The sequence below is a fragment of the Betta splendens genome, chromosome 7 (assembly GCF_900634795.4).
Source record: "Betta splendens chromosome 7, fBetSpl5.4, whole genome shotgun sequence".
Classification (NCBI taxonomy): domain Eukaryota; kingdom Metazoa; phylum Chordata; class Actinopteri; order Anabantiformes; family Osphronemidae; genus Betta; species Betta splendens.
This window is the reverse complement of record NC_040887.2, coordinates 10,713,774-10,738,927: the sequence shown is the minus strand read 5'-3', so window position 1 is coordinate 10,738,927 and position 25,154 is coordinate 10,713,774. Positions and strand designations below refer to the sequence as shown.

The window sequence follows — 25,154 nt, the reverse complement described above, 5'->3', positions numbered from 1 at the left end:
TGGGTAAATAATGCTCAAAGATTTTGATTCTTTGTCTAAAACAATATTTACTTTTGATATTCTGACCTACAGCCTTTGAACCAGAATGTTTGTAGAATATTAAACAATAAACAAATGTTTCTAAACTAAACACATGAAGGGATGTGTTCAAGTAATCTGTCAGCCACTGTGGTTAACGCAACTCACACCTGATTCACTAGTTCAAAGTCGAGAATGACATGTTCGACAATGTCAATGACAAATATCTCATGGGTCATTATAATAGTTCAGCACCACCACCTGTCTGCACATCCCACTGCTGCAAGTGCAACGTCAGCTGATCATCAACGCGAGGTACGCCTTGAATTCTCCATGCCAGTGTTTCTCCTGCTTTGCATTCATGGCGTGTTTCTGATGCAGACGGCAGCAGGTTTGTATTTCATTGTGCTCCTGCGTCTGACCAGCGGCCTGTGGACTGGAGCAAATGCAGTCAATGTCGATGAACAAAAACTGGGTTCAAAAACTGAATCTGTGATGGTCAATTGCAGCTGCTTGTTTCTTTGCTTCGTGTCAGTACTGACCATGACGGTAGAGCGGTCCAGTTTAAAGGTAATGCTGTAGGTAGATGCCCTGCTGGGTGGACTCAGTTTGGTGACCACTTTCCACTTCTCTCTGAAGGACGGGGACGATGCAGAGGTACAGCACCTCCAGAGTGATGTGGAGTTATGGATTGGAGGCGAATACGTCACAAAGGTGCAACATTTACCTTCACCTGTCCACTTTGTGGCGATTAAATGTTTTATTATGAAACTGATGCTGAAGTCTTTTCTTTCAGGAGGAGTCTGTGGAGTGATGGTTCCGTGTTTCATTTCAAGTTCTGGACAGTGGTTAGAGCCCTACAAGGGTGGAAGGGAAAACTGGAGATGGGCTGGATTGGTACTCAGTTTTACTGTTCATATTGTTACCAGTATACCAGACAAAAACATAAATAAATAAAGCTTAAATTATTCTTTATAAAAGGTTATGAGATAAAAGCAAGCATCAGAATAGGGGAGTTTAAAGTGATTAGCTGATCAACAATTGTGGCATTTCTCAAGTACCAAATTTTAAGCAAAATGCCAAAATAAAATGAGCATTTTGAAAAAACAAGATCTGTCTATAGGAAAATATCACATTTCCTTCTACACATTATTTCATTGGTGGAACCTCAGTGCTTTTAATAATCCTCAGCTTGAATAATAATGAAAGAAATCAATATTTGCAGCCATAATTGTGTGCACGTTTGAATCCTAGGTAATGAAAATGAAAGAAATTGTGAAACCAAAATATAATTTGTTTGTTGAAAGCCACTGTGATAATTGATGAGGAAGTAATTTCCACCAGTGATGACATCAGTCAGTCAAGTCGGATTTCTGATTCCTGAAATTATCAGTAGTAAAAGATTAGAAATATTAAAAATGTGTTCCAGACACAATTTCTACAAAATCAGAATCAGAAGACAGTCTTGTTTCGTTAGTCACATGCTGTAAGTAATACACACGTTTGGATGTCATACAGTATATTAGAAGTGTCATCACAGCGACCTGGCCAGCACAGTAACATAGTGGGAAAATAAACTGAACAAAGGTTACAGTTTTCAGTTTTAATTAATAAACATATAGTATTTTATTACAACCAACAAGAGAATAAACGTACTACTGAAGACAAATGAGCATCAGGATGGAGCAGCCATCTGCTTTTACACTAAATGAAAGTCTGAGTGACGACTAAACGGAACCAGGACTTCTGAAATCTGTGTAAAACACATTACATGCTCCTTAAAATACAGGCCCAACATGAATATGTACAATATTTACATCACATAGAAATATCTAAATCATATTCATGACTTTTTACACTCGTACAGTATGTAAACAAAACAAATTGACAAACCAAGCAAGCACACGCTACGTTTATCTATATACCTCACAATGCCATGCCAGTGATTTATCAGTGGAACGTGGCCTACAGAGCACGAAAACAGCACAGCCTGTTGCACAATGCTTGCTACATACAGCTTGTGGCTAACTGAGGTTGTTTAACGGGCTGTTAAGGGATTCTCACATGTAGCGATGCACATTTTAATCCACGCCTGCAACTTTTTCCATAAAACCCAGACAATGCAACCACGTGACCAGGAAGAGCACGAAGGAACCCTTGAGATCCAGGAAAAAGGCATCGCCGTTACAGCAGTACTCTATATTGCACAAGCAAGTCAGCATGTTTATCTTTAAAAAAGGGGACTGGGACGCATAAAAAGGCAAAGACATTTAGTGTTAGGGACATGCATCTCCGGTCACAGTATTCATCAGTTGGGACTAAGGTAGTTTTTCCCCCCTTTTGGGGTATGATGACAGTATGTCTGGCTTTTATTGTCAGTCTGTGGCAGAAGCATTAGCCTGAATAAAATCAGACCACCAGCTGAACACAGCATGCCATGAATTTACAGTGGCACCAAAACCAGTTATACTATTGATGAAACTTTAAAGACACCTTTAACTAATAAATAAAAGGTCAGATCAAGCGTACTGTGGCTAAATACTTTCCTATCTTGCTGGGATCTACTTACTGGGTGTGATCTTGTCTAGTCCTGGCCAAGCAGGGATGTAGTAACGTGGCAAAGTGCCTTCCATCAGCCGTTCCATCCACAGGCCCAAGCGGTCCAGTTTGTGGTGGATCTGTAATGTGGAAATGTTGCGCATCCGGTTGGATTTCCGCTGGCAGTGGTCGTCCCGGGCGCTGGATTTCAACCTGCCCGCCGATGTCCCCCCTTCATCTTCAGATGATTTGCTCTCAAGGTCTTCGCCGGTGTAAACGGGCTTAAACAGGCAAAGGTACCTTTTGTGGCCATTCAGCGCCAGCACGTAGCCAGTGTAGTCCTGTTTGTGGGTTTCCCCATCGTCCTCGTCCGCATCAGCGTGCGTGGTGTCCTGGGCGTAGTGCAGGAGCGTGTTGATCCACTCGCTGTGTTTGTCAATGTTCAGAAAGGAGAAATGCAGCGTCAGGCTCCTAGGGGAGTGTTGAAGAGGATTTGAGTTAATAAAGCATCTACGCATGCTAGTTTAATACATGAATTAATTGCATGAGGCACATGTTTAGTTTACCCAGTGAAGGAGTAGACCTCTTTAGCAAACTTGCTAAGGAGAATGTTCTTGGAGGTGTCGGTCAGAACCAGCACTATGTTCATGTGTCCTGGCCTCAGCTTCACCAGGTTGCTTATGTAAGTGATATCTGTCAGCTCCGTCACTTCCACAAAATTCTTCTTGGGAGGTCGACTAAAATGAACAGAAAAAAAAATACAGAGCTAAAAAAACATAACGGATTAATCCTGTACTCAAAGTGTGAAATCGCACGTGTTCCTACCTTGAGGTACTGGAACCTGGTGACCCATTTTCTGCTTTTGTTCCGTCTTTTGCTTTTGATTTCATCTGCTTCTCTTCACTTGAGTCGCTGGAAACACACAGAAAAGTTTCTTCTGAAGGATTTTCTCAGAGATAGAAAATTTAAATTAACAGCATTAAAGCTTTGACTTTGCTCCTAGTTTTAAATTAATGCCACATAAAAGCAATGGTGTTATATTTATATTTTGATGTATGGAAAACAGCCCAGAAGTGAACTGGTGACATGTGTACCCCGCCTCTCGCACGTAGATACCTGGGCTAGAAAGAAAATTGATGGGTGGATGGATGCAAACATGCATGGTAAAGGAACTCACCTGAAAGCCTGAATGACCACAGTTCCAAATAAGATGAACAAGGCAGAGAAGATGAGGGAGAGAAGGGGCATCATTTCACGCCTACAAGAGATCACAGATGTCTTAGTACATCAAGAAGCACTGTTTTCAGATCTCAAAAGCTGAAAATAAACCTAACTTTACTAAAAATACAGTCTACGCACCAGTTATTGTGTAAAATATCATCGATGACTTCAGAAAGGTAATCGTAAGATGCATAAATCCATTGGATTACAAAAATCTGCAGAATGAGAAGATTAAAATAATAGTAGTAATAGTACATACACACACATTTAACCTCTTTCCTCATTTCAACTCAAATAGAACATACAGAGGCAAACTCATTGTTGAGCTCAGGCAGCACGGCGTCATGGATGAGGATGGACGGGTCCTTCTGAAGTCGCTCCAGCTCATCCAGTAGACTTTGCTTCTCTTCTTCACTGCCGTTCCAGGTAGTGACTGGCTTAAAAAAGGTTTTCCCTGCAGCGTTGCGTCTTTCCAATAGGACCACCTGCAAGTACACACGCATTGAAACAGAACAATGATTTAACACAGTAACACAGGTCAAGGGTGGCAGAAAGTTTAGCAATATTCATTTGTATTAATAAACCTGTGGCTGAAACGAACGTTGGTTTACCACCAAAGCCTTAAATGATGTACCAGACTACACCAACAGTGTGTGAGGGCACCTGTGGTTGTGACTGTGCACTGTCCTTATTCTGCGTGAGCATGTCGCAAAGCGGTTGCTGTAGTCTCTGGTACACGTAGGCAAATCTCACAACTTCCTTGGCATTGGTGGAGGCAAACGAGAGGAAAGCCTGGTTGCCAAAAGTAAAGGTCTCTTCATCACTCGTGATGAGCAGAACACAGTATCTGTGGGGCCGAACAAACACAACAAACAAATCCTAAGATATGTTGAAAAACTGTGTTTTAGGGTCCGGTAATATTTCAGTATTTTATGACAGATGAGTATAAAAACAAAATCTTCGTACTTCCTGCGTCTGTGGAACTGTTTGACAGGACAGAGCTCATCAAAGACTTTCTGATTGACCAGTCGTGGTGCAAGGAGAAATTTGTTGTTTGACATGAACTCATCAATAATTTGCTTCTTCATGCCTTTAGCCTGCACACAAGCACATCAAACGAGACAGTGGGGTAATGCTTCAGTAAACAGAAGGAACAACGGTCTGATCAAATCCAGGAAGCTCAGATTACTAGATGATGCACCTGTATAATGTCAGCTGGCTTGTCAACGTTCTCTTTGAAGACCAGCATAGTTGGAGCATACGTGTTGATATTAAACTGTTTTTGCAGATTGGCAGTTTCTGAAAGGCCCTGGTCCACATAGCCAAACTGCATGTAGTCCTTATAAGCAAAAGCTGTCAACTATGGAGAAGTGGACAGACAAGTACATAATAATAGTAAATCATGTCAGCTCGGGTGTATTATAAATAGAAAAACTACAATATGAGGGCCTACTTTGTATAGTAGAGGGACTACAGGCACTTGGTCAAATAAAAGCACGTGCGGCTTGTTGAGCTCATGCCAGCTGTTCAAGAACTGTAGGTCATTCTTGTCAGTGACCTGAAATAAAGATAGTTTAACGTGTTTTAATGCAGGCAAAATACATAAAAGCAATGTTTATCCTATGAAAGACAGATTTACCCGTTCCACGAGCCTCTGGGGAAGCAAGTCCTCTACGAACTGCCTCAGGTGTTCCTTCGCTACAGCGTAATGGAAAAAGGTCACTTTGCCATTGATGATACCGAGGATAGATGGGGTGCGATGAGCACCAAGGTGGTTGGCCAAACGCCTCTCGTAGCCAACGTCCACCACACCTATTCCAACACCTGCAAAGTCAAAATATGCACAACATTACCAGTGTACCACTCAGCATATACAACCTCTAATTAATCATAAAGCAATATTTTCTTATTGCAAACCTAGATTCTCCATCTCCTGCACCACCTCCTTCCAGACGGGCTCAATGTGGATGCAGCTGAAGCACCAATCAGAGGTGATCTTGATCAGGTACGGTCTCGTGTAGCTGTCGGGGACAACGTCGTTGACATACTGGTTGAAGTGCAGCGTGTACTTGCTGTCAGTGAAGTCTCTGTGGTTCTTGCTGTTGAAGGGAAAGTTGAAGAAGGACTCATCGAAGTAGAAGCTGTCGTGGCGATGCCCGTGACGATCGCTGCCGTAAGGCTGGGTGTCATCGGTTTGTCCGTAACGGTCATAGTTGGCACGTTTGTCTTCGCTGGACAAGATCTAGATTTTGAGCAAAACAAATAAAAATATCACGCACCTTCTTCTTATACTGTATATATTTGTGAGTAATGATAATAAAAATGACCCACCTCATAGGATTTGGTAATCTTGATAAACATGTCCTCAGCACCTGGACTTTTATTTTTGTCTGGATGCCTTCGCAGAAAAAAAGCTCTTTGGTTACAAACTAAATGGAGTTCATAATAACAGGTCAGTGTACAAACACGCTGTACTTACCATTCTTTCGCCAGACGCTTGTAGACCTTCTTGATCTCAGCCTGGCTCGCACTCCTCGTTACCCCTAGGATTTTGTATGGGTCCATCTCAGGCCCGGCGTGGGTCGATCCTGTCAGCAGCACTGAGAGGAGCACCGCTACTGCCAGTGGCAGGGACATCTTGGACCCTCTCATCACTTTTTTACCTTTAAGACGTCAAAGAATAAACTGGGCGAAATTCAACATGGTCACGCGTGAAATCGTGACACAGCTTTTAGCCAATTATGAAACGTAACAATGCCTTTTCACGATACTGATGTTAGTCTTACCGCTACTAATGCAGAATGTGGAGGACTACGTTAAACTGTGTTATAACATGCTAACTGGAGACGCTAAACAAGCTAGGTAAGGCACGTCAGCTAACTAATTACAACGTTATAAAGCTGCGCTATTAGAGGATGTTCCTTCATTAGGAGCAGTTAGGTTGCCCTAGCGGGCAGCTGGCTCAGCAGGAATCCCAGTCACCTCATACAGATGTGGTCAGCCGCTACTACGCCACATGTTTGGTGAACGTTTTGCTCCTCAGGTTGATTAACGGTGATGATCAAAGATAGTGAAATGTAAAGGGTGTGTTCGCCAGCATCCCGCGGCTCCTTCTGGCTAAGCTGACAGCCAGCTGCTGCGAGGTATATGGAGGCGCACAGTGTCGAAGGTAATCCTGGGAGAGTGAGTTTTTTCTTACACGTCTTCCAGTGACATGTGATGGTGGGCGTTCGGTTTCATACGCGTGGCTTTAGCGACAATTGTACAGTAACGTCGCAATAGTAGTTGCAGCGGTGCAAAGTACCATAAATCAAACGCACCCTTAATTTTTTACTTGGCTACCGCTGTGGACCAATCACAGACGACGTGTGATGTAAACAAGGAAGTAGCTAATGCAACCGAGCAAAAGTGAGGAAGATAATTATGTTTGTTCTCATTTCCTTTTTACAAACGAGCTGATTCATAACGTTTTTTTTCATTTTCGTTTTCTGATTTATTATTCTGCCGGACCCTGTTACAGGTAACATAATTCGTAGCTTTTGAGACGGTGTGTCCGTTTTTCTCGTTCAAGCCGTTTGTTTTTGTGAAGAATGGATAAAATACACAAGACGATCCTTCAGCGCAACAGAATGAATCTGGTGAAAACGTTGGATCCATCCAGCCTGTATGATGCCCTTCTGGAAAAAGGGGTTTTCACTCAGGATATGATTGATGACATAAAGGTAAATTAATCCATGTCCAGTGAGTCTATGTGTTGTAGTGGCCATGAACGCAGGTGTCACAGCAGACACTGCTTCCTCCCTCAGAGGTCTGGGACCAGACGCGACCAGGCCAGAGAGCTAGTCCGGGACCTGGAAACCCGTGGAAGTCGAGCCTTTCCTTTATTTCTTCAGTGCCTTCAGGAGACGGGTCAGGACAGTTTGGCCGAGCTCCTACAGAATGGTGTTCCAACAGTAAAACTACAGCCTGCGACACCCACTGAGGTTGTTCGTCCCATCCTCCAGCCTCTACCAGTTAGTAAGTGTACGAACAAAGTCAAGTTGCACATATTTTACCTTTCTGGTTTTCATTTGTTACTGATGGATGGATTCTGTGTTTCACTGGTAGCCTTTCCAATGGATGTTGGTTCTGTCGTTCCAATACAGAAACCTGAAACTTCTCCCAGTCCATGTAAGATATGTAGTACATTTACACAATGATAGAAATCTAGTATGTGAATAGAATTTTTGAAAAAAACATATCAATTCTCATAATAGCACCTGAAAAGGACTACTTGCCACTAAAGCCACCAGGTAGAGTTCGACGAGACAGTATTCAGGTAAGCACCATTTATTTATGTAAATTCACCAGTAGAAACACAATAGCTCCTGTTGAATCAAACATTTTTACATCACACCTGTGTCTTTGCTTTTTTGGTGTATATGCTAGAACTATAAAATGGATGCCAGCCCATGTGGACTCTGCCTCATCATAAACAATGTGGAGTTTGAACCGCTGAGCCAGCTGAGCAATCGCAGGGGGTCAAATATAGATTGTGAAAAGCTGCACAAAAGATTTGAGGCACTCAACTTTATTGTAGAGGTCAAGTGCAACCTAACAAAACGAGTAGGTATTATTTATTATTCTTCTGTTTCAATCCACCTCACTTTCAACAGAAGATGTTTTTGTAAATCTGTCATCTCCACCTTTCAGCAAATGGTGCATGAACTGTCATCTTTGCGTAAAAAGGATCACTCACAATATGACTGCTGTGTGGTCATCATGTTGTCCCATGGCACTGAGGTAAGGCCTGCAGTTTTTCTTTTTTTGCTACGGTTGGACTGTCGGTTTTTATGTCTGGAGAAGGTTCAGTCAAATAATGTACATCATCCTTTGACATACACTGCAGTGCCAGCTCTAAACTATCTAAGGGGTGATGTACTGTATGCACGTTGCAGGTGAGTCACAGCCGCTTCCCTGGTGCAGTGTTTGGTGTGGATGGAGAAAGTATCCCAGTTCAGAACATCACAGCCTATCTCAATGGCCAGAATTGCCCTTCTTTACAGGGCAAACCTAAGCTTTTCTTCATCCAGGCATGTGGAGGAGGTACAAACAGTAACATAAAACAAGTTCAGTGCTGAATTATCAGGAAACAATTCAGCCTGTACATCAATGAAACATTTTCTTTTTCTTTTAGATGAGAAAGACACAGGATTTGAAGTGTCACCTGATGAATTTGAACCCTCCATTGGTGGAGTAGATGATCAGACAGATTCCATTCCAATATCATCCAGCAGCGATTCCCTGAGCATGTCTGATGAACCAGATGCCAGGGCAACTCTCCCAACTCCAAGTGACATTCTAGTTTCATACTCTACCTTTCCTGGTGCGTTTGTCTCTCTATGTCTGTCTGTGAACTTTTTACATTATACTCTGAATAGGTCTGCTATAAAGTATACTTTTCTTATTCAAATTCAGGATACGTTTCTTGGAGAGATACAGAGTCGGGTTCCTGGTATGTTGAGACACTGGACCATATTCTTGAAGAAAATGCATCTACCGATGACTTGGTAACAATGTTAATGATGGTAGGTGGCTGTGATGTAAAAATAATTTGTATCACATTTGACTATTCAGCTTGCTTTTTAAAAGACATCCAATCACACCCACAGGTAACTACTAACTGTTCTTGTCTCCAGGTTAATCACGAAGTCTCACAAAACTCTGCAAAAGGACTCTACAAGCAAATGCCTGGTTCTTTTAACTTCCTCCGCAAACTTCTCTACTTTCAAAGCCAAGCATAGCCCAGTTTGCTGGTCCACTTCTGTGTTTCAGGGTTTTGGTTCATTTTTTATTGTCACATGACATGAAACCGATTTCTTAGTTTTGTCTCAGCATTACACAGAATTGTTTTAGTGCTATTACTGAAACAACTGTTTCATTGTACATTTCTATGTTATGCCTTGGTGTGTGCTTTAATGGTTGGGACAACTTTCCTTAATGAGCTTGTCAGAAAGTAAATGTACTTAATGGTGAAATGTGGTTGTGGGTAGGTCTATTTTTTGTTATTGACACATATTGTCCAGTTAAGAGAGAACACAATCAACATGCAGAAATGTTAGAATTTTTATAAGCATAATAATCAAAAAATGTTAATAATGACTGTGCTAGAAAGTGGCATGCTCCCCTTAGAGGAGTAGCTTTGTGATGAATATCCGTGATTCAAAAAAATCTTTTAGGTTTGTTTACTATCATGTTCCCTGTTATCTCATCATTTTAGAACTGATTTATTTAAACGTCAGTTATAGATTTTTGTAATGTATTTATTGGCAACACTAATTAAAATATTAGCATAATAACATGTAATTTTGTCACAGTGGTGTTTGTTGAAAAACTTATTTAAGATTTCTTCAATTCAATTTTGACTAGTAGTGTCTTATTCTCGCAGAGTCTCGCGGGTCTCAGTACACACGAGATCTCAGTTAACGTAATAGCTGGAGAGACGCGCAAGATGGCAGCATCGTCCCACCTGCGGTCATTCTAAGTATACATGGCGTAACACTAGTATGTCTGGGTAAGACTTAGTTTTTGCTTTTGTGTGGTGTTAGAATTATACGTGATATGTCACCTAAACGTCCTCATTATGTGCTTGATTAAAAGCAACGGGAATATTTGCTTATGTTAAACGCCCATCTGCTAGTGGCTAACGTCAACGTGTTTTCTTGGGTGGGCGTTTCAGGATTTTATATATACACTTATATGATTTAAATATTAAATAAAATATTTTGTCGGAAATACTTCATCCCCTTGTTCATAAAGCATCCTTAATAATAATTAATAGGTTCCTTTACTGTATTTATGCTATTAGTTGATATTTATCTGGGACGATGTTATGGCTGTTAAACATTAACATTTGATATTGATAATTGAAACATTAAATCTCCATTTCTTTACCATAAACTACCAGGATTAATTGCTTAGACATGGCCACTGGTAATACATTGTTATTTAACCTAGACCTCCAATGAGGCTGCACTGTCTTTATATCACTTACATCAATTTGTAAGGCCTTGCCTTCATATACACTGTAAATTAGTGACATGGAGGATTCTTTTCATCCTAGAAATGGGGCTTAGCCCTCACGAAACTAAACAAAGAACAACAAGAGGGTGACAATTAGCGCTCATTAACTGATGCATCCTCACTCAAATCATGAGACAGGGAATGTGCGTGAGTTCTTGGATGGGTGTCTGTGTCTGACTTGTAGAGAATAGCAGCGGTGGGATCTGAGACCATTAATGATCTCAGGAACTGGCACTCATGCTTTTTGACCAATTGATGTCACTTGTCAAAGAGAAATCAAAGTCTTTGTGTTCAAGCCAGCTGGAAACCCATTAGTCGTAACAAATAAACCAAACGATCAGGTAAGCTTATAATTATCTTCTCTTAGTGAATTGAGACTTATACTGTTGGGGGTCCCAGTAGGACATTTTTATAGAGCTAATATCGATGAAGGTGGCATGTGTGTTCCTTTCTAACAGCAGGATGCTTTAGCTCTAACTGCTTGTCTTTGCCATCTTCTCTATTCAGAGAGATGAGATTCTAACCCCTTAAGACAGAGGAATGTTTGATTTTAGCCTGCATAGACAAGATTGGACTTGACTAAACAATATCTGAAGTCTTCTCTGAAAATTCCTACATCCGAGTGAAACTAAATTCAACGAAAAGTGGCAATCTTACGTACAGGGGACAACCTTAGCAGAGATGCTTCATCTATGAGAGGTAAATAGTAAAGATAGTGTAGACCTGCTACAAAACGTATTGGTTATTAGTCTGCATAACTGTTTGGCAAAAACTGTTGAATAATAAGTTAGATAGATCTAACTTAACTAAATTATTAATTAAAAACATGACCTGAAGTAATTAAAAATTGTATGCGGTTATGTAAACTGCAGGTTAGAAGACGTCAAATGACATAATTAAATCGCTGGGTCATATGGAAATAAATCAGCATTAATTATACAATAACAAACAAGTGAGGGGAATAAATGATTTAAATATCTGAACTCCTTGGAGAGAAAAGATACTTGTTCATTTGCACACAACCCAAATTCATTATTTATCTCAGAGAATGAATAAATTGTCCCTGCTAGCCTTCAATTGAACTTGAGCTGGTGAAAAATTCAGCCCGCGCTGCTGTACCCCAGTGAGCTGCTACAGTATCTAATGAAAATAACAGCCACGAGGACAGCGCACCCTTTAATGATTGCATCTGGGTTAAGAGAGGAAACCGTAAAAATAATGAGAGGATAGCGAGAGAAAGAACAGTTAAAGAAAAGTTTTAATGCAGGGTGAAAGAGAAGGTGGTGGTTTGTCGTACATTTGATTCCGATTCATTTGAATCCATGTCATGATTTTTGAGGTACTGTCTTATCCACAACTGTGGCTACTGGCAATACATGAGCTTGTAAGTCTGTCTAAACAACATTGTGTTGATGTTACTTTTTATCTTATTTGTTGATGCTGTAATGACCTTTCTCTTGTCCCCATTCCTGATTAAAAATTGGAGAAGGAAGAAAGGAGAAGCGGGAGTGTGAGAAAATAAGAGTGAGAGTGAGAGAGGTCGGACTAAAGATGAAAGCGCATTTGTCTGCTCGCTCTACGTTAACTAGGCTTTCTTGAAGCACTGAATAGGCGTGCGTGCAGGGTGACCACAATGATGTGGGATCGCATTCCCTCCGCCTCCCAGAGAGAGAGCGAGCGAGAGCAGTCACATGCAGAGAGGAGCCGGGACGAGAGACAGAACAGAGGAGAGCTGTCAAGCTGCGAGGAGGCAGTGGAGAGACCACTTAGTTTTTTTCCTTGGAATACATCTTTGCCTGCCATCTCCTAAGCACACACACAGACACACACGTGAATATAAACTCGCAAACACACAGATGGTGAAGTGTGTGAGTGAGGCTGTTACCTCCTAACTAGGAGCGCTGCAATATTGTAAGGAGCTGGACTTACTGAAGGCTGACACACTTGGACTGTACGAGTGTTTGGATGCAGCAGGTTAGAGCGCTTTAACAGTATAACACTTTGAAGTGGTAAGTGTCTGTTGGCATTCACCTGAAACCAACACGGTGTCTTGGGAGTTGTTAGTTACCTGGATTTGTGAGATTGGACTCACACTTTGGACTCTGTATTTGTGTGAGCAGGAGGATGTGTTGGACTGTGATAGTGCTCACTCTCGCCCACCTCGGGGCTTCTCTGTCAGGAGCATGGAGAGCATCTCAACCAAGGCTTCAGTTCACACACTCAGGTAAGAAGCAGCATTTATTTCTTCTTTTAAAGTGTTTTTAAATCTGCCTTTTGCCCTAATGTCTAATACATCTGTCGCATTTTCATTCTACGCACACCCACACGACTACTCTGCCTAATTTTTCACTTGTCTTCCTTTCCACTTTATCCTTTCGCAGGTTATATAGAGCACTTAGAGCTTAAATGACACATTGTATTTATCTTCATGGTGTCTAGTTTGAGTGTGAAAGCTTTTTATTCAGCACCTGCCCACCGCCTGATTCCATCCCAGCATGAGTTCCATTCAGAAGTGTCATAATTAAAGTGCTCATTTGACTTTCCTACAGAATGATACAGTATGGTTGGAAGCAGTTATTGCTAAATTATATGTTTAGCCTTGAAGCATTGTTACAGAAGGTTGTAAAAAGTCAGAATAGATGCATTACAAGATAAAGTAACTTTGTACACCCGAAGCAACTAGTAAGTGCTTACATTGAAGAGAAAGCATAATAGGTCAGCGGGATTTGAACTACTGAAATAATAATGTTTGTGTTCATTTGTGGTATGGTTTCTGTTCCAAAAGATCTAGCCGACTAAAGGGTTTATGTAAAATATGTCCAATTACAACCCCATGCGTCAAACCTCCACCATCAATTGGCCGATTGGGTCTCATAGTCGAAGACCTCTTCCCTGTTATAAACAGACTTCTTGACAGTGCAAACGCCACATTTGGAACCCAGTGTCTGTGTTTGTTAGTGTCTGTTATGGTTAACAAAGAAATAATTATTTCATGGCTGAAATCCCAGATCCTGAGCATCACCAAAATTAATTATTGCTTGGCCCCAGGCTAATCTGTCCACCACAGAGAAATTCACAAGCAAAGGCTGAAAAGAAAAAGAAAATCTGCGATCAGACAAACACATACTCTTAAAAAAGAGAGAAGGAAAATGCAATTTAAAGTAAAACATGAAGGCGGAGCGGACGCTGCAGCCATCAGCTCACCGATGCACACTGGAATTAGACTCAGCGGTTCCTGATGAAGGGTGTGGTGGCACTGCCCAAGCTTTTAACACTGAATCTACATTGAAGGTGTAGTGTGAACAGCACATTAGCACAGCAGCAACAGCTCCAAAGCTTCGTGTGTCAACACAGAAAGCTGAGGCACAGTAGTGAGTGTTCTGCACGTCATCTGCATTGTGAATGCGCTCAGAGTCTCATATACAGTCACTATGGGTATGTGCATGTACAGTAATGCAAGGTGAGGAATACAAATGCTTGGGCCGCTTTTTAGGTATTCGGAAGTAGTGTGTTGGGTGTTCAGAGTTAAACGTGATAGTCAAAGGTAATGAGAAGGCACAGATCTGCATCCTCTAATTAAAACAGGATTTTGGGAGCGATCGGGATTTGATCTTTTGCTCTCTCAGTTCTATTTGCGCGCAATCCTCTTCTAATTTAAGCCTTTCAAGGCGTCCTGGCCTTTACTTATGGTGAGATAAAATCAACCTTTAATCATGTCTACCAAAAACACGTAGCGTGATAAACTAACAGCGTACACATTCTTACGTAAGCCGAAGCACAAAGGCTCTGTGAAGGAGATGTGATAAGACTGACGTCGGCCAATCATGACCTAGAAAGTACAAAAGAGGGAGGAGGGAAACTTTGTTGGATTGTCCCAGGTGGGAGTTTGAATTTGAGAATACGAAGAGCTGTGTGTGTCTATGTGAGCGCTCATTAATTGGGTGCCTGTTTGTCCTTGTTCACCTGTGCTGTGCTTTGTTTAAGACATGCAGTCTTAGAGCGGTTTCACTTGCAGGATCTCTGCCCACCTCACGCTTTGTTGCCTGTTCTGCTGGTGCCTTTGAACGGCACAGGATTGTGTGTGTGTGTTGTGTATCTACAGTAGCCCGTCTTGCCTTTGTTGGAAAGAGAACAAAAAAGGAATGTGTCATAATGTGTGTGGGGACTGTGATGTGTTCCATGTCCACCATTATGCCTGTGTGTGTGCTTTTTCTGCCTCTCTGTGGGAGCTCTACGCTGTGGTCATTTCCCTTCCCATCAATACGGATAGTTTTCTCAGACAGGCAGAAGAGATTTTAGTTGTGAAATTGCTGTAATTACATATTTTTTCAGCTCCGTTTAAAGAAACGTTGCTTTCAAAGTTGTTGCTCAACTGTGGAACTCATAGCTGACAACTAATTGAAAAAACAGTTGAGTCTGACATTTAAATGAAGTGTTTTCCTTTAAAACTGAAATGTAACACATTCTGGTGATTGAAGTGGAGGATGGAAGCAGTAGGATAACGATTCGATCACGAGTAAAGAGCAATAAATTAAACAGAGGAACAAAACAATACTACCACTTACAGTAATACAGTATAATCACACAATTTTTTTTAAACCGGAATATTTATTTGACACAGAATAACAGAATAACTGCTTCACTAAAAGTGAAAAGTGAAAAGTTGCACTATTAGTGCAACGTGCCATTTGCCAAACGTGCCAAAGCTAGAACTCTTTTTTGCCTCATTTTGCCTCTGGCCGTGTTGGCACTTTTTTCAAACTACACCGATTTATTCTACAGAGCAACTCTATGAGAGATATTCAACAGTAGAAGAAAACAACAGTGGCGGAAACTTTAACTGAATCTTGACACTATTCTTATTGCTTAATGATTAAAGTTTTCACTGCAAAATAATACGATGAGGCACTTTTTTTAACTCGCAGAATCATACACTGAAGACCCACACACTGACATTACTTTTAGACTGGATTCAACAACTTGTCGGTCTACAGTGGACTGTTATTGTAGGTTGCATAAAGTATTTGTATTTTTTTTTATGAAGTCATTTACTGTGTGACATTTGGTCAAGTCTAATCTGACTGACCAGACAGCTCAAAAACAGCTTTAAATACTTAAATACATGCCTGATTACCTCCTAACTCCTCATCTCTCTCTCTTAATGACTAAATTATACTAGTTATTCACTCCAACTTTATGTTGGCCATATGCAGGAGTGAGAACCCCCCCCCCCAACACACACACACAAACACGCACACACACACGCACACACACACACACACACACACACACACACACACACACACACACACACACACACACACACACACACACACACACACACACACACACACAAAGCACTGTAATGAGTCCATTATCTCAGCCATTCAGTGAATGGCAGTGTGATTTACGTGATGATAGATGGTGGTTAGAGATACAACCTTGGTGCCACACACATATACAGCACATATGAGACATTTTTTTCCAAAGTAGAGAAAATGTGTACACTGATGCACTGCACACAGATCTGATGAACTAATCACACTTGACTGACCGCAGAGACATGTATAGAACACCTGAACAGAATTAGAAACATACTGGAACGTTTCATTAGGACATTTTAAATGTATTCTATTGCTAATTAATAAACACATTTCTGTCCTTACGTAACCATAGTCATGGTCAATGCTTATAAACACAAATACACAAACCCCCTGTTACTGTCGTCACATCTCTAGCACCATTCAAGTTCGAACTCATAATGTCAGTTGAGAATATTAAGATTTATTGTCAGAATTACGCAATCAAACTCCATAAACGTCTCAGTGGAGGCTTAGATGGTTTATTAAGTCAGTGCAAATCTGTTTGCTCACATAGACTCTGACTCATGTTTTATTCATACACTTTTCACTGAATTGGTTTGTCATAGTCATTTAATGTTCATCGGTCAAATGTTTGAGTTTAATCCCAGGACTTTCTTTGCTCAGTGGAGACATTGGCTTTGACCTTTGACTTATATATTGCAGATTTTAATGCATCCATTCTACTGTGTGTTTCTGGACAAATGCCCAAATTGTAATGTAAATGTAAATGAGACCTTTTATATTTCATGTTATTAGCATGCAAATTGCTTGCTTATGCTACACGGTAGATTAGTTCATTAATGTCCAGATGTGTGTTTGCTCATACGCATGTTTACAAAAGTCTAAGTCAGGTTGTGTTCTAGCACCTATGTGAAGATCCCTCCCCATACACATATGTGTCTATTGCCAAGCTTGACCACAAACACTATTAATTAACACTTATTTCACCCAATCGGCCCTTAAACGTTTACCTGATACCGTTACTGCTAAGACTCTGCGGGGAGTTTCCTAGATTTTAAACACCAATAAACCCCCTCTATCATGATAAACTGTGTTTTTTATTACAGACATAAATAAGAAATATCTCTTCCCAACATCTTATAAACCCAGCATTGTATTTGTATATTTTATTAGGCCTTCAGCACTTCAGCACAGATCAAATATAATTCTGCTGTAGATACATTTCTCATCTCAACATCCATACATACTGTACTAGGACGTCTGGATGGATAAAATGGGGTTCTTGATATATCTTAAACCTCACCTATCCTTTCAGTCTGCGTACTAATGAAGCACAAAAGCCTTTAGAGTGGTATAAAAAATCAAGTGGTATTTCATTATTCATTTATTCTTTCTGATCTGTTTCTAACTAGGCCAGTGCTTTCCAGGCTCAGGGTAGGGGATGTTGCTGAGATGTGGATTTCACTGGCACAGAATCAGGATATTCTTCTGTATTATTAATTTTATTGTAGACCCTTCCCCATCGTCCTGTGATTGCTTGTCACAATTAAAGTCAAGCAGCAGCTGTTTGCTTCTCAGGGTATTTATATGCTAACCTGCCAAAATGGAACATTTATTTGTAACGCATCCTCATGAATAACCTTTGGACTTGGCTGCTGTTTAAAATCCTTTTTCTAGAATCTACCCCATTTAAGTGTTTCTGTTCAGCCTTTCAGTTCAAATAAATCACAGAACAAGGGGATTAATGCTTGAGGGTTTTTCTCTCTCTGGATGCAGACAGTGAAAGGAGTCTAATTACTCTTGCTTTGGCAGCAACAACAAAAGTTTACCCTTCGAGGGGTTCTAGATGTTTATATTTATTTCCCTTACAAATACATGTACCTGACATATGAGTCTGGCATATTTTTAACAATCTACAGTAGCTTTTCAACAATCTAGAGTTTCTCACCTACAGTATGCGTGTGACTGACAGAAAAACAGTACTGTTGCTAACACAACTTTAAAGAACTGTGATCAGTTTATCAATTAATGAGTTCAGGCCATATAAATTTATCATGTATTTACGTTATCGCTGGAATACAAAAAATCCTTCTGTGGACATGTTAGGCTGCTTAGTTTTTTTATATTTCAAAGGCACACATGTCTTTGCAGACAGGATCAGGGCAGACGCAGTGGAGTGGAGCCCTGTTTACATCCTAAGAATAAGGAGTAAGTTGCCAAAGCAGGCAGGTGCCTTCTCCACTAACATACAGTAAGTATCAGAAGTACAGTATGCCCTTTGGATCTGTCAGGGATTTATTGTCTTACTCAGGACCAATTCAAATGTGTTTATTCAGGTTGCTGGCGTGACCGCTCCCTCTGCAAAAGTAGAAAATCAGAGTTCTACTGCAAATTAGTTTCATTGATATAATATATTACAAGCAGACTCTAGTAAAACTTCAGATTAGGTCTACATGTACATCTGATCTTTAACCTTTAACTTTGTGTTACTGAGCTGACATTCCCAGGCCAGCATAAACAAGATGAAACCACAAGAATGTGATTGTCCCTGTTTTGTCAGTGATGGGAGAGCAAGACAGAGTGCCACAAAAGGCTGGAAGCCATGCTTCCTTTTCCTGTTTAAATACAGACAGGACTTATCAGGAAACAGAGAGGAGGCACAGAGATCCTCGGCTCAGGCTTCAAAGCAAGTTTGTGAAAACTTGGAATAAAAAAAGGTGGATACTTTTAGTCATGGGTGAAGAAGCGATGGTTTTAAGAACAGAAATGTAATGTCAAAACTTAAAATCCTGTTCATACCTGAAAGGGTTTTTCATCAAGCAACCAAACTGTACAGTATGTAACTGTGAGTGTGAGGCAGAGGAAACAGAGAGTTTATCGAACAATCTATTATATAAATAAATAAACTTTAAGGTAAGACCTGCAAGACCTACATAATGCTACCCAGACCGAACAGTCTGATTATGATGAACAATCATAACTGTTAAGGTCAGAGGTCAAGCTGAGCACGTGGGTCTGCTCTGTCAGTGACACAGTCCAGACATAGTGTGTCTGTGTGTGTTTGGCTATAATTCTGCAGTGGTCTGTGTGTGTCTGTGTTTGAATGTGTGTGAAGGTTTGAGTCCATGTGGAAAAATAAAAGGCAATCAACACAGATTAGTTTGTGTATTTGTCAGTGTTTCAAGTGGGATTTGAAATCTAGTGAGCGACAGTGAGCCAGACGGAAACATGATATCAGCACTGCTGAGCTATCCTGGATCTGTGGGCTCAACTGTTGTTTTAATGTAGGTGTGTCACAGTAGCAGAGACCGGAGAGGTCAGAACACCTGATCTAACACATCCAGGTGCACGTACTGAAAGACCTAAACACGTGGTGTCCTAATCTCGGCGTGAGAGAAAACCAGACCATTCCATTTTAACACCGCTATTTAGAAATTACTTTGCGGCTGTGCATGTGTGCATTTCTTCACAAATGCCCATCTGTGTGCCTATGAGCCCTGTTCCCAGACTTCTTCAGACCTCCTGCTGTAATTGCGGCAGTAATTGGTGAAGTGATAACCCCATTTCCACAGGAAATGCGCCCCGGTTTCCTTGCCCCCACCACCGGCGCTCCGCTCCTTGGTGGCGCAGCCAACAAAGTCCTCCCTCTGGGAACGTTACACCAGACAGCGAACGTTCCCTGGGGCTCAGCGAGTAGACGAACAGACGGACAGAGACAGACACAGACGCTTCGAGACGCAAAACTACACACATTTGAAGCATATAGACACAGTGACATGGACAATGTTGTAGGCTGGAAGGGAATAATTGGATAGATTGATGATAAGTGCAGATTGTGTGGGCGTGTGCAGCAAAAACTGGTTTGCCTGGATATAGAAACAAAGAGACCTCACTGTAAAACAGCAGGAAAATCACAAAGTTGGACTCCCATGAGTGAAAGACAGACTTGTTTCTTTTATCGTTCTACTTCACTCATACTCCAGTGTGCATGGAAACTTCTGCAAGACTTACATAATTGTTCTTTTTTTCAGGCAGAGTGTGCTGCAAGTCTCTCACTTGGTGGGAAAAGTTTTCTCACCTAAAACTGGAGTAAACTGTGAAATAATTAGGCTGGCTGTGAATGAAATCCTACCTGTGTGTAGTGTGCAGGCCAGGTTGCTCCCCAACCTGCTGTGTTTAGATGATGTCAGTTTGTTATTTAGTATCCTTAATGAGTCTACTTTAATCACTTTATGCAATAGTATTTTCTGTTAATAAATCTGTTTATATATAGTATAATAGTGAACTACTTCTCACTATTGGACGACACATGCTGTACACTGCTGGTGGAATAAAGCACTCAGTTGGTCAATAAATCTATAGCTTTTTATAGCTATAGCTATAACTGCACATCATGTAGTAATGCACAAGAGGCATAATTATTTTAAAATTGATCTTGGTTTGTCATTTAATGCTATTTGTATTTCCTACTGTGTGTTTAGCTGACCCTTTTTGCTCGTGTTCAGGTGCTTGATGACAAAAGTGGCTGAGCACAGATGTTGTTGTTTGTGTAATTGCGTGTGTGGTGCGTTGCAGGAATGTTCTTAGCAGTATCACACGCTGCACATTTGCTCTAATCACATCGGTGTCCATCCGAGCTCCCATGACCAGCAGCTAATCTAATGTTCGCCGCGGACAAAAATACCTCGCCAATATCACACAAACGCATAAATGCTAACGTGCTTCATACGGTTTATGTCTATATACAGTCAGACGCAATTATACACAGGCTGATGCTCACACTCATTTAGAGGAAACTTTCACACAGATATTTTCAATTAGTGGTGCAGTGTGTGTGGCTGTGTGTGTTCATACCGGCAGGATTATGTCTTAGTGTCTCTGTTTTTTGCATCTTAACCTTATCCATCTTTGATTCCCAGTGACAGGAGTCAGAGGCCAATTGGCTTGGATCAGAGATCATGACCCTCGTTGACCTCTGTCAGCTTGATGCTGATAAGAATGGCTGCACTGTGTGAGTGCAGAGAGATCAGAGTGGGCCCTTTTCAGAGTACAGGACCTTCCTTGTATTCGTCTGTTTCATATTTGATATTGTTTTAAATTTGTCTTTAATAGGTTGTGTGAGTGGATAATATCATTTCACTGGTACTGGCTTGGATCAGGTTAGAGAGTTTGTGAACCTGCAATTTTGACACTTTTTGGCATCTGCATACATAAAACCTATTGGTCCCTCCACTGGAAAAGTGACTGGAATATGAAAGTCAGGCAAAAGAATCGAAGTTATTGTATGAACTGTCTCAAACCCAAAACATTTACTAGCTTTGTCATTGCCTTAGGATGAAATAATCAATTGTGAAGCAATATTGGTCTACATTGTGAGCAGATATTACCCGGCCTCTTCACAGAATGTAATTATAGACCTTCTCTTAAACCAACTTCAGAATATAGAGGTGCTTGATATTTTTTAGATATTCTGTACCTGTTCTCGCTTGTTTTTCTTCAGGTTTAAATGCAGTTTGAAGACATTTGGGAGCTTAGAGCTATTTTAAAAATCAATTTTCATTCAGAGTCTTAGAACAGGCTGCAGAGCTGAGAAATAGATTGCCTCTGGGCTGATACAATCATCACAAACTCCCAAAGATGAATACTGAAAGTTTAAGTGACGCATACTCTTCTATAAACTTCTTATAAGAACTAGAACTCTAGAGCTTCTTATAAACTGAGGGAATGGTTTGACCTGTTTTTGACCTTTGTTAATAACGGACAGAGATTTCATATAGTTTTGCTTAGATGTGTGTGTTAAATGCGGTTGAATGCTGGCATTGTCAGATAGAAATGCTGCAGGATGCTGATGATGATTTTTGTGTCCTGTAATATCTGTAAATGCCAGTGGTTGATTGCTGGTGTGGCTTTTTGTGTGTACATCCACCCATTAACTAAATGCCTCTGATGTCTTGGAAAAACACTCCATTTATTCAAACTGCCCTCTGTGTTACAGCCAAAGTGTTGATGAGAGGTGTGGGCAGATCATTCATCTATGTGCATGTGTGTGACAGACTTTGTGAATGTGTATGTGTGTGTGTGTTTGTGTTGGGGGCGCACTAAACGCACCCCTTCACAAATTATGTTGGCATGGTTGCTGTTGCCAAGGCAACTGTCCCAGGAGTAAGGGTGGGGTAGGTGCAGCTGGTGTTTCACCACTGAGTCAGGACCACAAGTGTGTGTATGTGACACATGTTACAGAAAGGATGTTTCCACAGCATTTCTTTCTGAATTACAGTCATCCATCACTGAGGGGTCAGGACTGTGTGTTTGTTTGTGTATATATCGTATATGTGTGCGTGGGTTAAGAGTGCGACACACAGTTGCAACCTAGCACAATCTTTTTGATGTCAATTGGTTTCTCCATTGAACATGTGCAAACACACACTCTCACTGTTCTCTCTGCACCTCAGAATGTCATCCTTTTGCTGTAATGCTCATTTAAAAGGATCCAAACAAAGGACGTGAGCTGGATTTCAGCCTGTCTGACCCAAAGCGATGGTAACAGATGCTAGATGTCGCTGGTGTTTCCTCTGCAGAGGTGGCTTCACATTCAATTAAGCTGAGCTTTTCCTTTTATATTGAATTAAGCAAGGTCATACCGCTCTTGCACACTGTAATGCAGATTAAGTTGTGGACGGATGAGTAGGCAGAGCAAGGTAAATGTCTCCAGTGAGCTTTTCTCCTCTTTCCACTGGAAGTCGTGAGGTTGGAGCTTTAACAGAAGAAGTCAGCTACAAAATATGCTTAGAATGCAAACAGTGTGAATTTCTGTTGATCCAGCAGCATGCTTAGGAATGCATGAAGAGCAGGTAATGGCAGTCTGAGTCGCTGAACAGCAGCAAGCTTTATATTCCTTCCAATACACTGTTAATTATCAAAACACGCCTTTGTAATCTGTCCACTATTCAGGAATCTTTCCTGCTGTTTGAAATGACTTCGTGCTGGTAAAAACCTTGAAAAAGTCCGGCAGAAAAGCTTAATTAATTCAACAGTTGTATTAAATTGTCTGAGCTGCTGACGCTCCCACTGGGAATAATGGAGCCGAGATCAGCGTGAAGCCAAACAATTTAGTCTACGCCTCTGACCATTTGCAGAATATTAACAAAGTGCCCACTGTGTAGACATTTAGACAGTCTGTTTCAGATCACCACTTCCTCGTCTTCTCTCTTTTGTTCCCATTTCCTTTCTGCACATCCATCTCCTGTGTTTTTGCCCGCCTGTCAGCATGTTGTGGTTCTCCATCTCGGATCATCTAGCATCGTCTTAATCGCTCTTATTCTGCCCCTCTTTGTCCTTCTTCTCGATCTTGAACCCGGTGTTTAAGCCTTTATGTGTTTCGCTGGCTTCTTCTTCACCCACAGGCGCTCCCCTCACCTGTCATCTACCCAATCATCATTTTTCACCTTGTCATCATATCATTTTCCGCTGCTCGCTCATCTTGCCTCTTACCTTTTTTGTCTCCCCTTTCTTTTTTCTTATTACTCTGCATTTTCCTGGGATGTTTTCATGTACTCATCCTCCCTTGATCCTCCTTTCTCCATTAGCTCTACTTCCTACTTATTCCACCCATTTGCCCTTCACTCCTCCTGCCCGTCACTCACCCATACAACACTCGTCTCCTGCTTCGTCCACTCCCAGGTTTTCCCATTTTTCTTCCTCCCACTTATCTTTGGCCATTGGCATTTATTAGTTTCTGCTATCAGAAACACCTTCTACTGTACTCCTCATCCGTCTATCACCGTGTCATGTTTTGACATTTTTCCTATTCTCATTTCGTAACTGTCTTCCCACATCAGGCAGTTTTCATCTTGTTGTCACTTTACTGTGTCATTTTTCCCATCTTGTCTCCCTGCTGTTCATCTTTCCCGGTCTCTTCTGTAACTCTCCTTTCTACCTTAATTTTACCTGCTCACATCTGGTGTTTGGTTTACGTGGTCTAAAATGCATGCGTTTACAATACACACAATAATCACATTCAAAAAAATTTATTTTTATTAGTGACGTTTCTTTTGTTCAAATAAAAAGTGGGCACTTTTTTTATTCTTAGCTGCTGTTCAGATCACACAATAACAATAACTTGCCAACCAGGAACTGTAAACAAAACACACAGTCGCTCACAGAATGGAGTTTGTTAAAGATTTGTGGAAAAGTGTCCTCCTGCCACGTATACTGCCAAGTATTTGTTTTCTATCTGGTGGTCATACAAGAAGAAACAGCTGAATATGAACTTTGCTGTAGCTGTAAAACACAAGTCTGACTTTATGCTGCAGCCAACGGTTCACTGCTATCTGACAACTTTAGTTTAGTTCGCCTGAAATTCAACAGTTGTGCGAACACAAGGAGATGAGGTGGTGTGAAAACGCAGTGACACATACTTTGTCCTTCTTTCTGTTTAAACCACATGGCAATGAGTTGACACAGGTACTGTATTCTGAGTCACTCGCCGCTTTTGGAGATGCCCCATCTGCTCCAGTGAGTTGTAGTTGACATAATTACCATGTGTTTGTTAGAAGCAGTTTAGTCGCACATTAAAGAGGCAACCACAGTGATGTGTCAGCGAATCGACTGAAGTTTTGATGAACTGAAGTTATTGGGTGGGCAAAGCACAACCAATAACTTGCAACCAGCAAACACATCACTTATCTGTGTTTTACAAAATATTATATATTGTAGATGTTGTAGCTGCTAAAGGAAACATGCTGCATGTTTGCGAGGTGCTTTTGTCTGATCAAAGTTACCGTTGCTAACGTTGCAGGTACGGGGGAAAATAAATTATTAATTCATGTCTTTATTGTCCCCCTCGGTCTGTGTTAAAGTTGCAGTGGACAGCAATTCAATTAGATGGTGCATTATCACCCCGATTTTCATTTACATTAATATTGTGCCTTCCTGTTTGGGTTTCAGTCGATAAAGTACTGCAGAGTGGGCAGATTCTAAACACCAGAACAC

General features: G+C 41.0%; 3 protein-coding genes across 8 annotated transcripts in view; 2 read left to right on the top strand and 1 right to left on the bottom strand.

The window, feature by feature from the left end:
- Positions 1 to 1,606: 1,606 nt before the first annotated feature.
- dnajc16 (DnaJ (Hsp40) homolog, subfamily C, member 16) lies at positions 1,607 to 6,966 on the bottom strand. Of its 3 annotated transcripts, none has more exons than XM_029157184.3 (15): positions 6,564 to 6,966; positions 6,257 to 6,440; positions 6,109 to 6,175; positions 5,695 to 6,019; positions 5,417 to 5,601; positions 5,231 to 5,335; positions 4,979 to 5,137; positions 4,744 to 4,874; positions 4,441 to 4,624; positions 4,083 to 4,262; positions 3,916 to 3,992; positions 3,734 to 3,814; positions 3,382 to 3,468; positions 3,123 to 3,293; positions 1,607 to 3,027 (listed from the first exon to the last, which is right to left on the bottom strand). In XM_029157184.3, exons 2-15 carry the CDS (start codon positions 6,427 to 6,429, stop codon positions 2,580 to 2,582), a joined length of 2,373 nt encoding a protein of 790 aa, XP_029013017.1. In that variant the 5' UTR covers positions 6,430 to 6,440; positions 6,564 to 6,966; the 3' UTR covers positions 1,607 to 2,579. The 3 variants fall into 3 exon arrangements, with proteins under 3 accessions (XP_029013017.1, XP_029013018.1, XP_029013016.1); XM_029157185.3 differs by having other exon boundaries at positions 6,760 to 6,966; XM_029157183.3 differs by having other exon boundaries at positions 6,257 to 6,966.
- Positions 6,967 to 7,125: 159 nt separating this feature from the next.
- Positions 7,126 to 10,117, top strand: casp9 (caspase 9, apoptosis-related cysteine peptidase). The gene is made up of 10 exons (XM_029157205.3): positions 7,126 to 7,499; positions 7,584 to 7,794; positions 7,885 to 7,947; positions 8,034 to 8,095; positions 8,206 to 8,382; positions 8,470 to 8,559; positions 8,715 to 8,862; positions 8,954 to 9,142; positions 9,235 to 9,344; positions 9,456 to 10,117. The coding sequence occupies exons 1-10, from the start codon at positions 7,368 to 7,370 to the stop codon at positions 9,558 to 9,560; spliced, it is 1,287 nt and encodes a 428-aa protein (XP_029013038.1). The 5' UTR covers positions 7,126 to 7,367; the 3' UTR covers positions 9,561 to 10,117.
- Positions 10,118 to 10,186: 69 nt separating this feature from the next.
- sema3h (sema domain, immunoglobulin domain (Ig), short basic domain, secreted, (semaphorin) 3H) overlaps positions 10,187 to 25,154 on the top strand; it is a 38,402-nt gene continuing 23,434 nt past the window's right edge. For 2 of the 4 annotated variants that reach the window (XM_029157188.2, XM_029157187.2), the window contains exons 1-2: positions 10,187 to 10,330; positions 12,960 to 13,063. In XM_029157188.2, the coding sequence (XP_029013021.1) occupies positions 10,323 to 10,330; positions 12,960 to 13,063 (112 nt within the window). In that variant the 5' untranslated portion in view covers positions 10,187 to 10,322. Of the gene's footprint in view, positions 10,331 to 12,411; positions 12,849 to 12,959; positions 13,064 to 25,154 lie in introns of those variants that run through there. The other 2 variants (XM_055510564.1, XM_029157189.3) reach the window with 2 other exon arrangements.

What these genes read in the sequence shown, in the direction of transcription:
- casp9 (XM_029157205.3), top strand. Translation starts at nt 7,368, where the DNA reads ATGGATAAAATACACAAGACGATCCTTCAGCGCAACAGAATGAATCTG. An exon ending in TTCGACGAGACAGTATTCAG is followed by an intron (nt 8,096 to 8,205) that starts GTAAGCACCATT and finishes TGTATATGCTAG; the next exon opens with AACTATAAAATGGATGCCAG. An exon ending in TTCATACTCTACCTTTCCTG is followed by an intron (nt 9,143 to 9,234) that starts GTGCGTTTGTCT and finishes ATTCAAATTCAG; the next exon opens with GATACGTTTCTTGGAGAGAT.
- dnajc16 (XM_029157183.3), bottom strand. Translation starts at nt 6,429, where the DNA reads ATGAGAGGGTCCAAGATGTCCCTGCCACTGGCAGTAGCGGTGCTCCTC. An exon ending in AAGCGTCTGGCGAAAGAATG is followed by an intron (nt 6,176 to 6,256) that starts GTAAGTACAGCG and finishes TTTTCTGCGAAG; the next exon opens with GCATCCAGACAAAAATAAAA. An exon ending in CAGTTCCACAGACGCAGGAA is followed by an intron (nt 4,625 to 4,743) that starts GTACGAAGATTT and finishes TCGGCCCCACAG; the next exon opens with ATACTGTGTTCTGCTCATCA.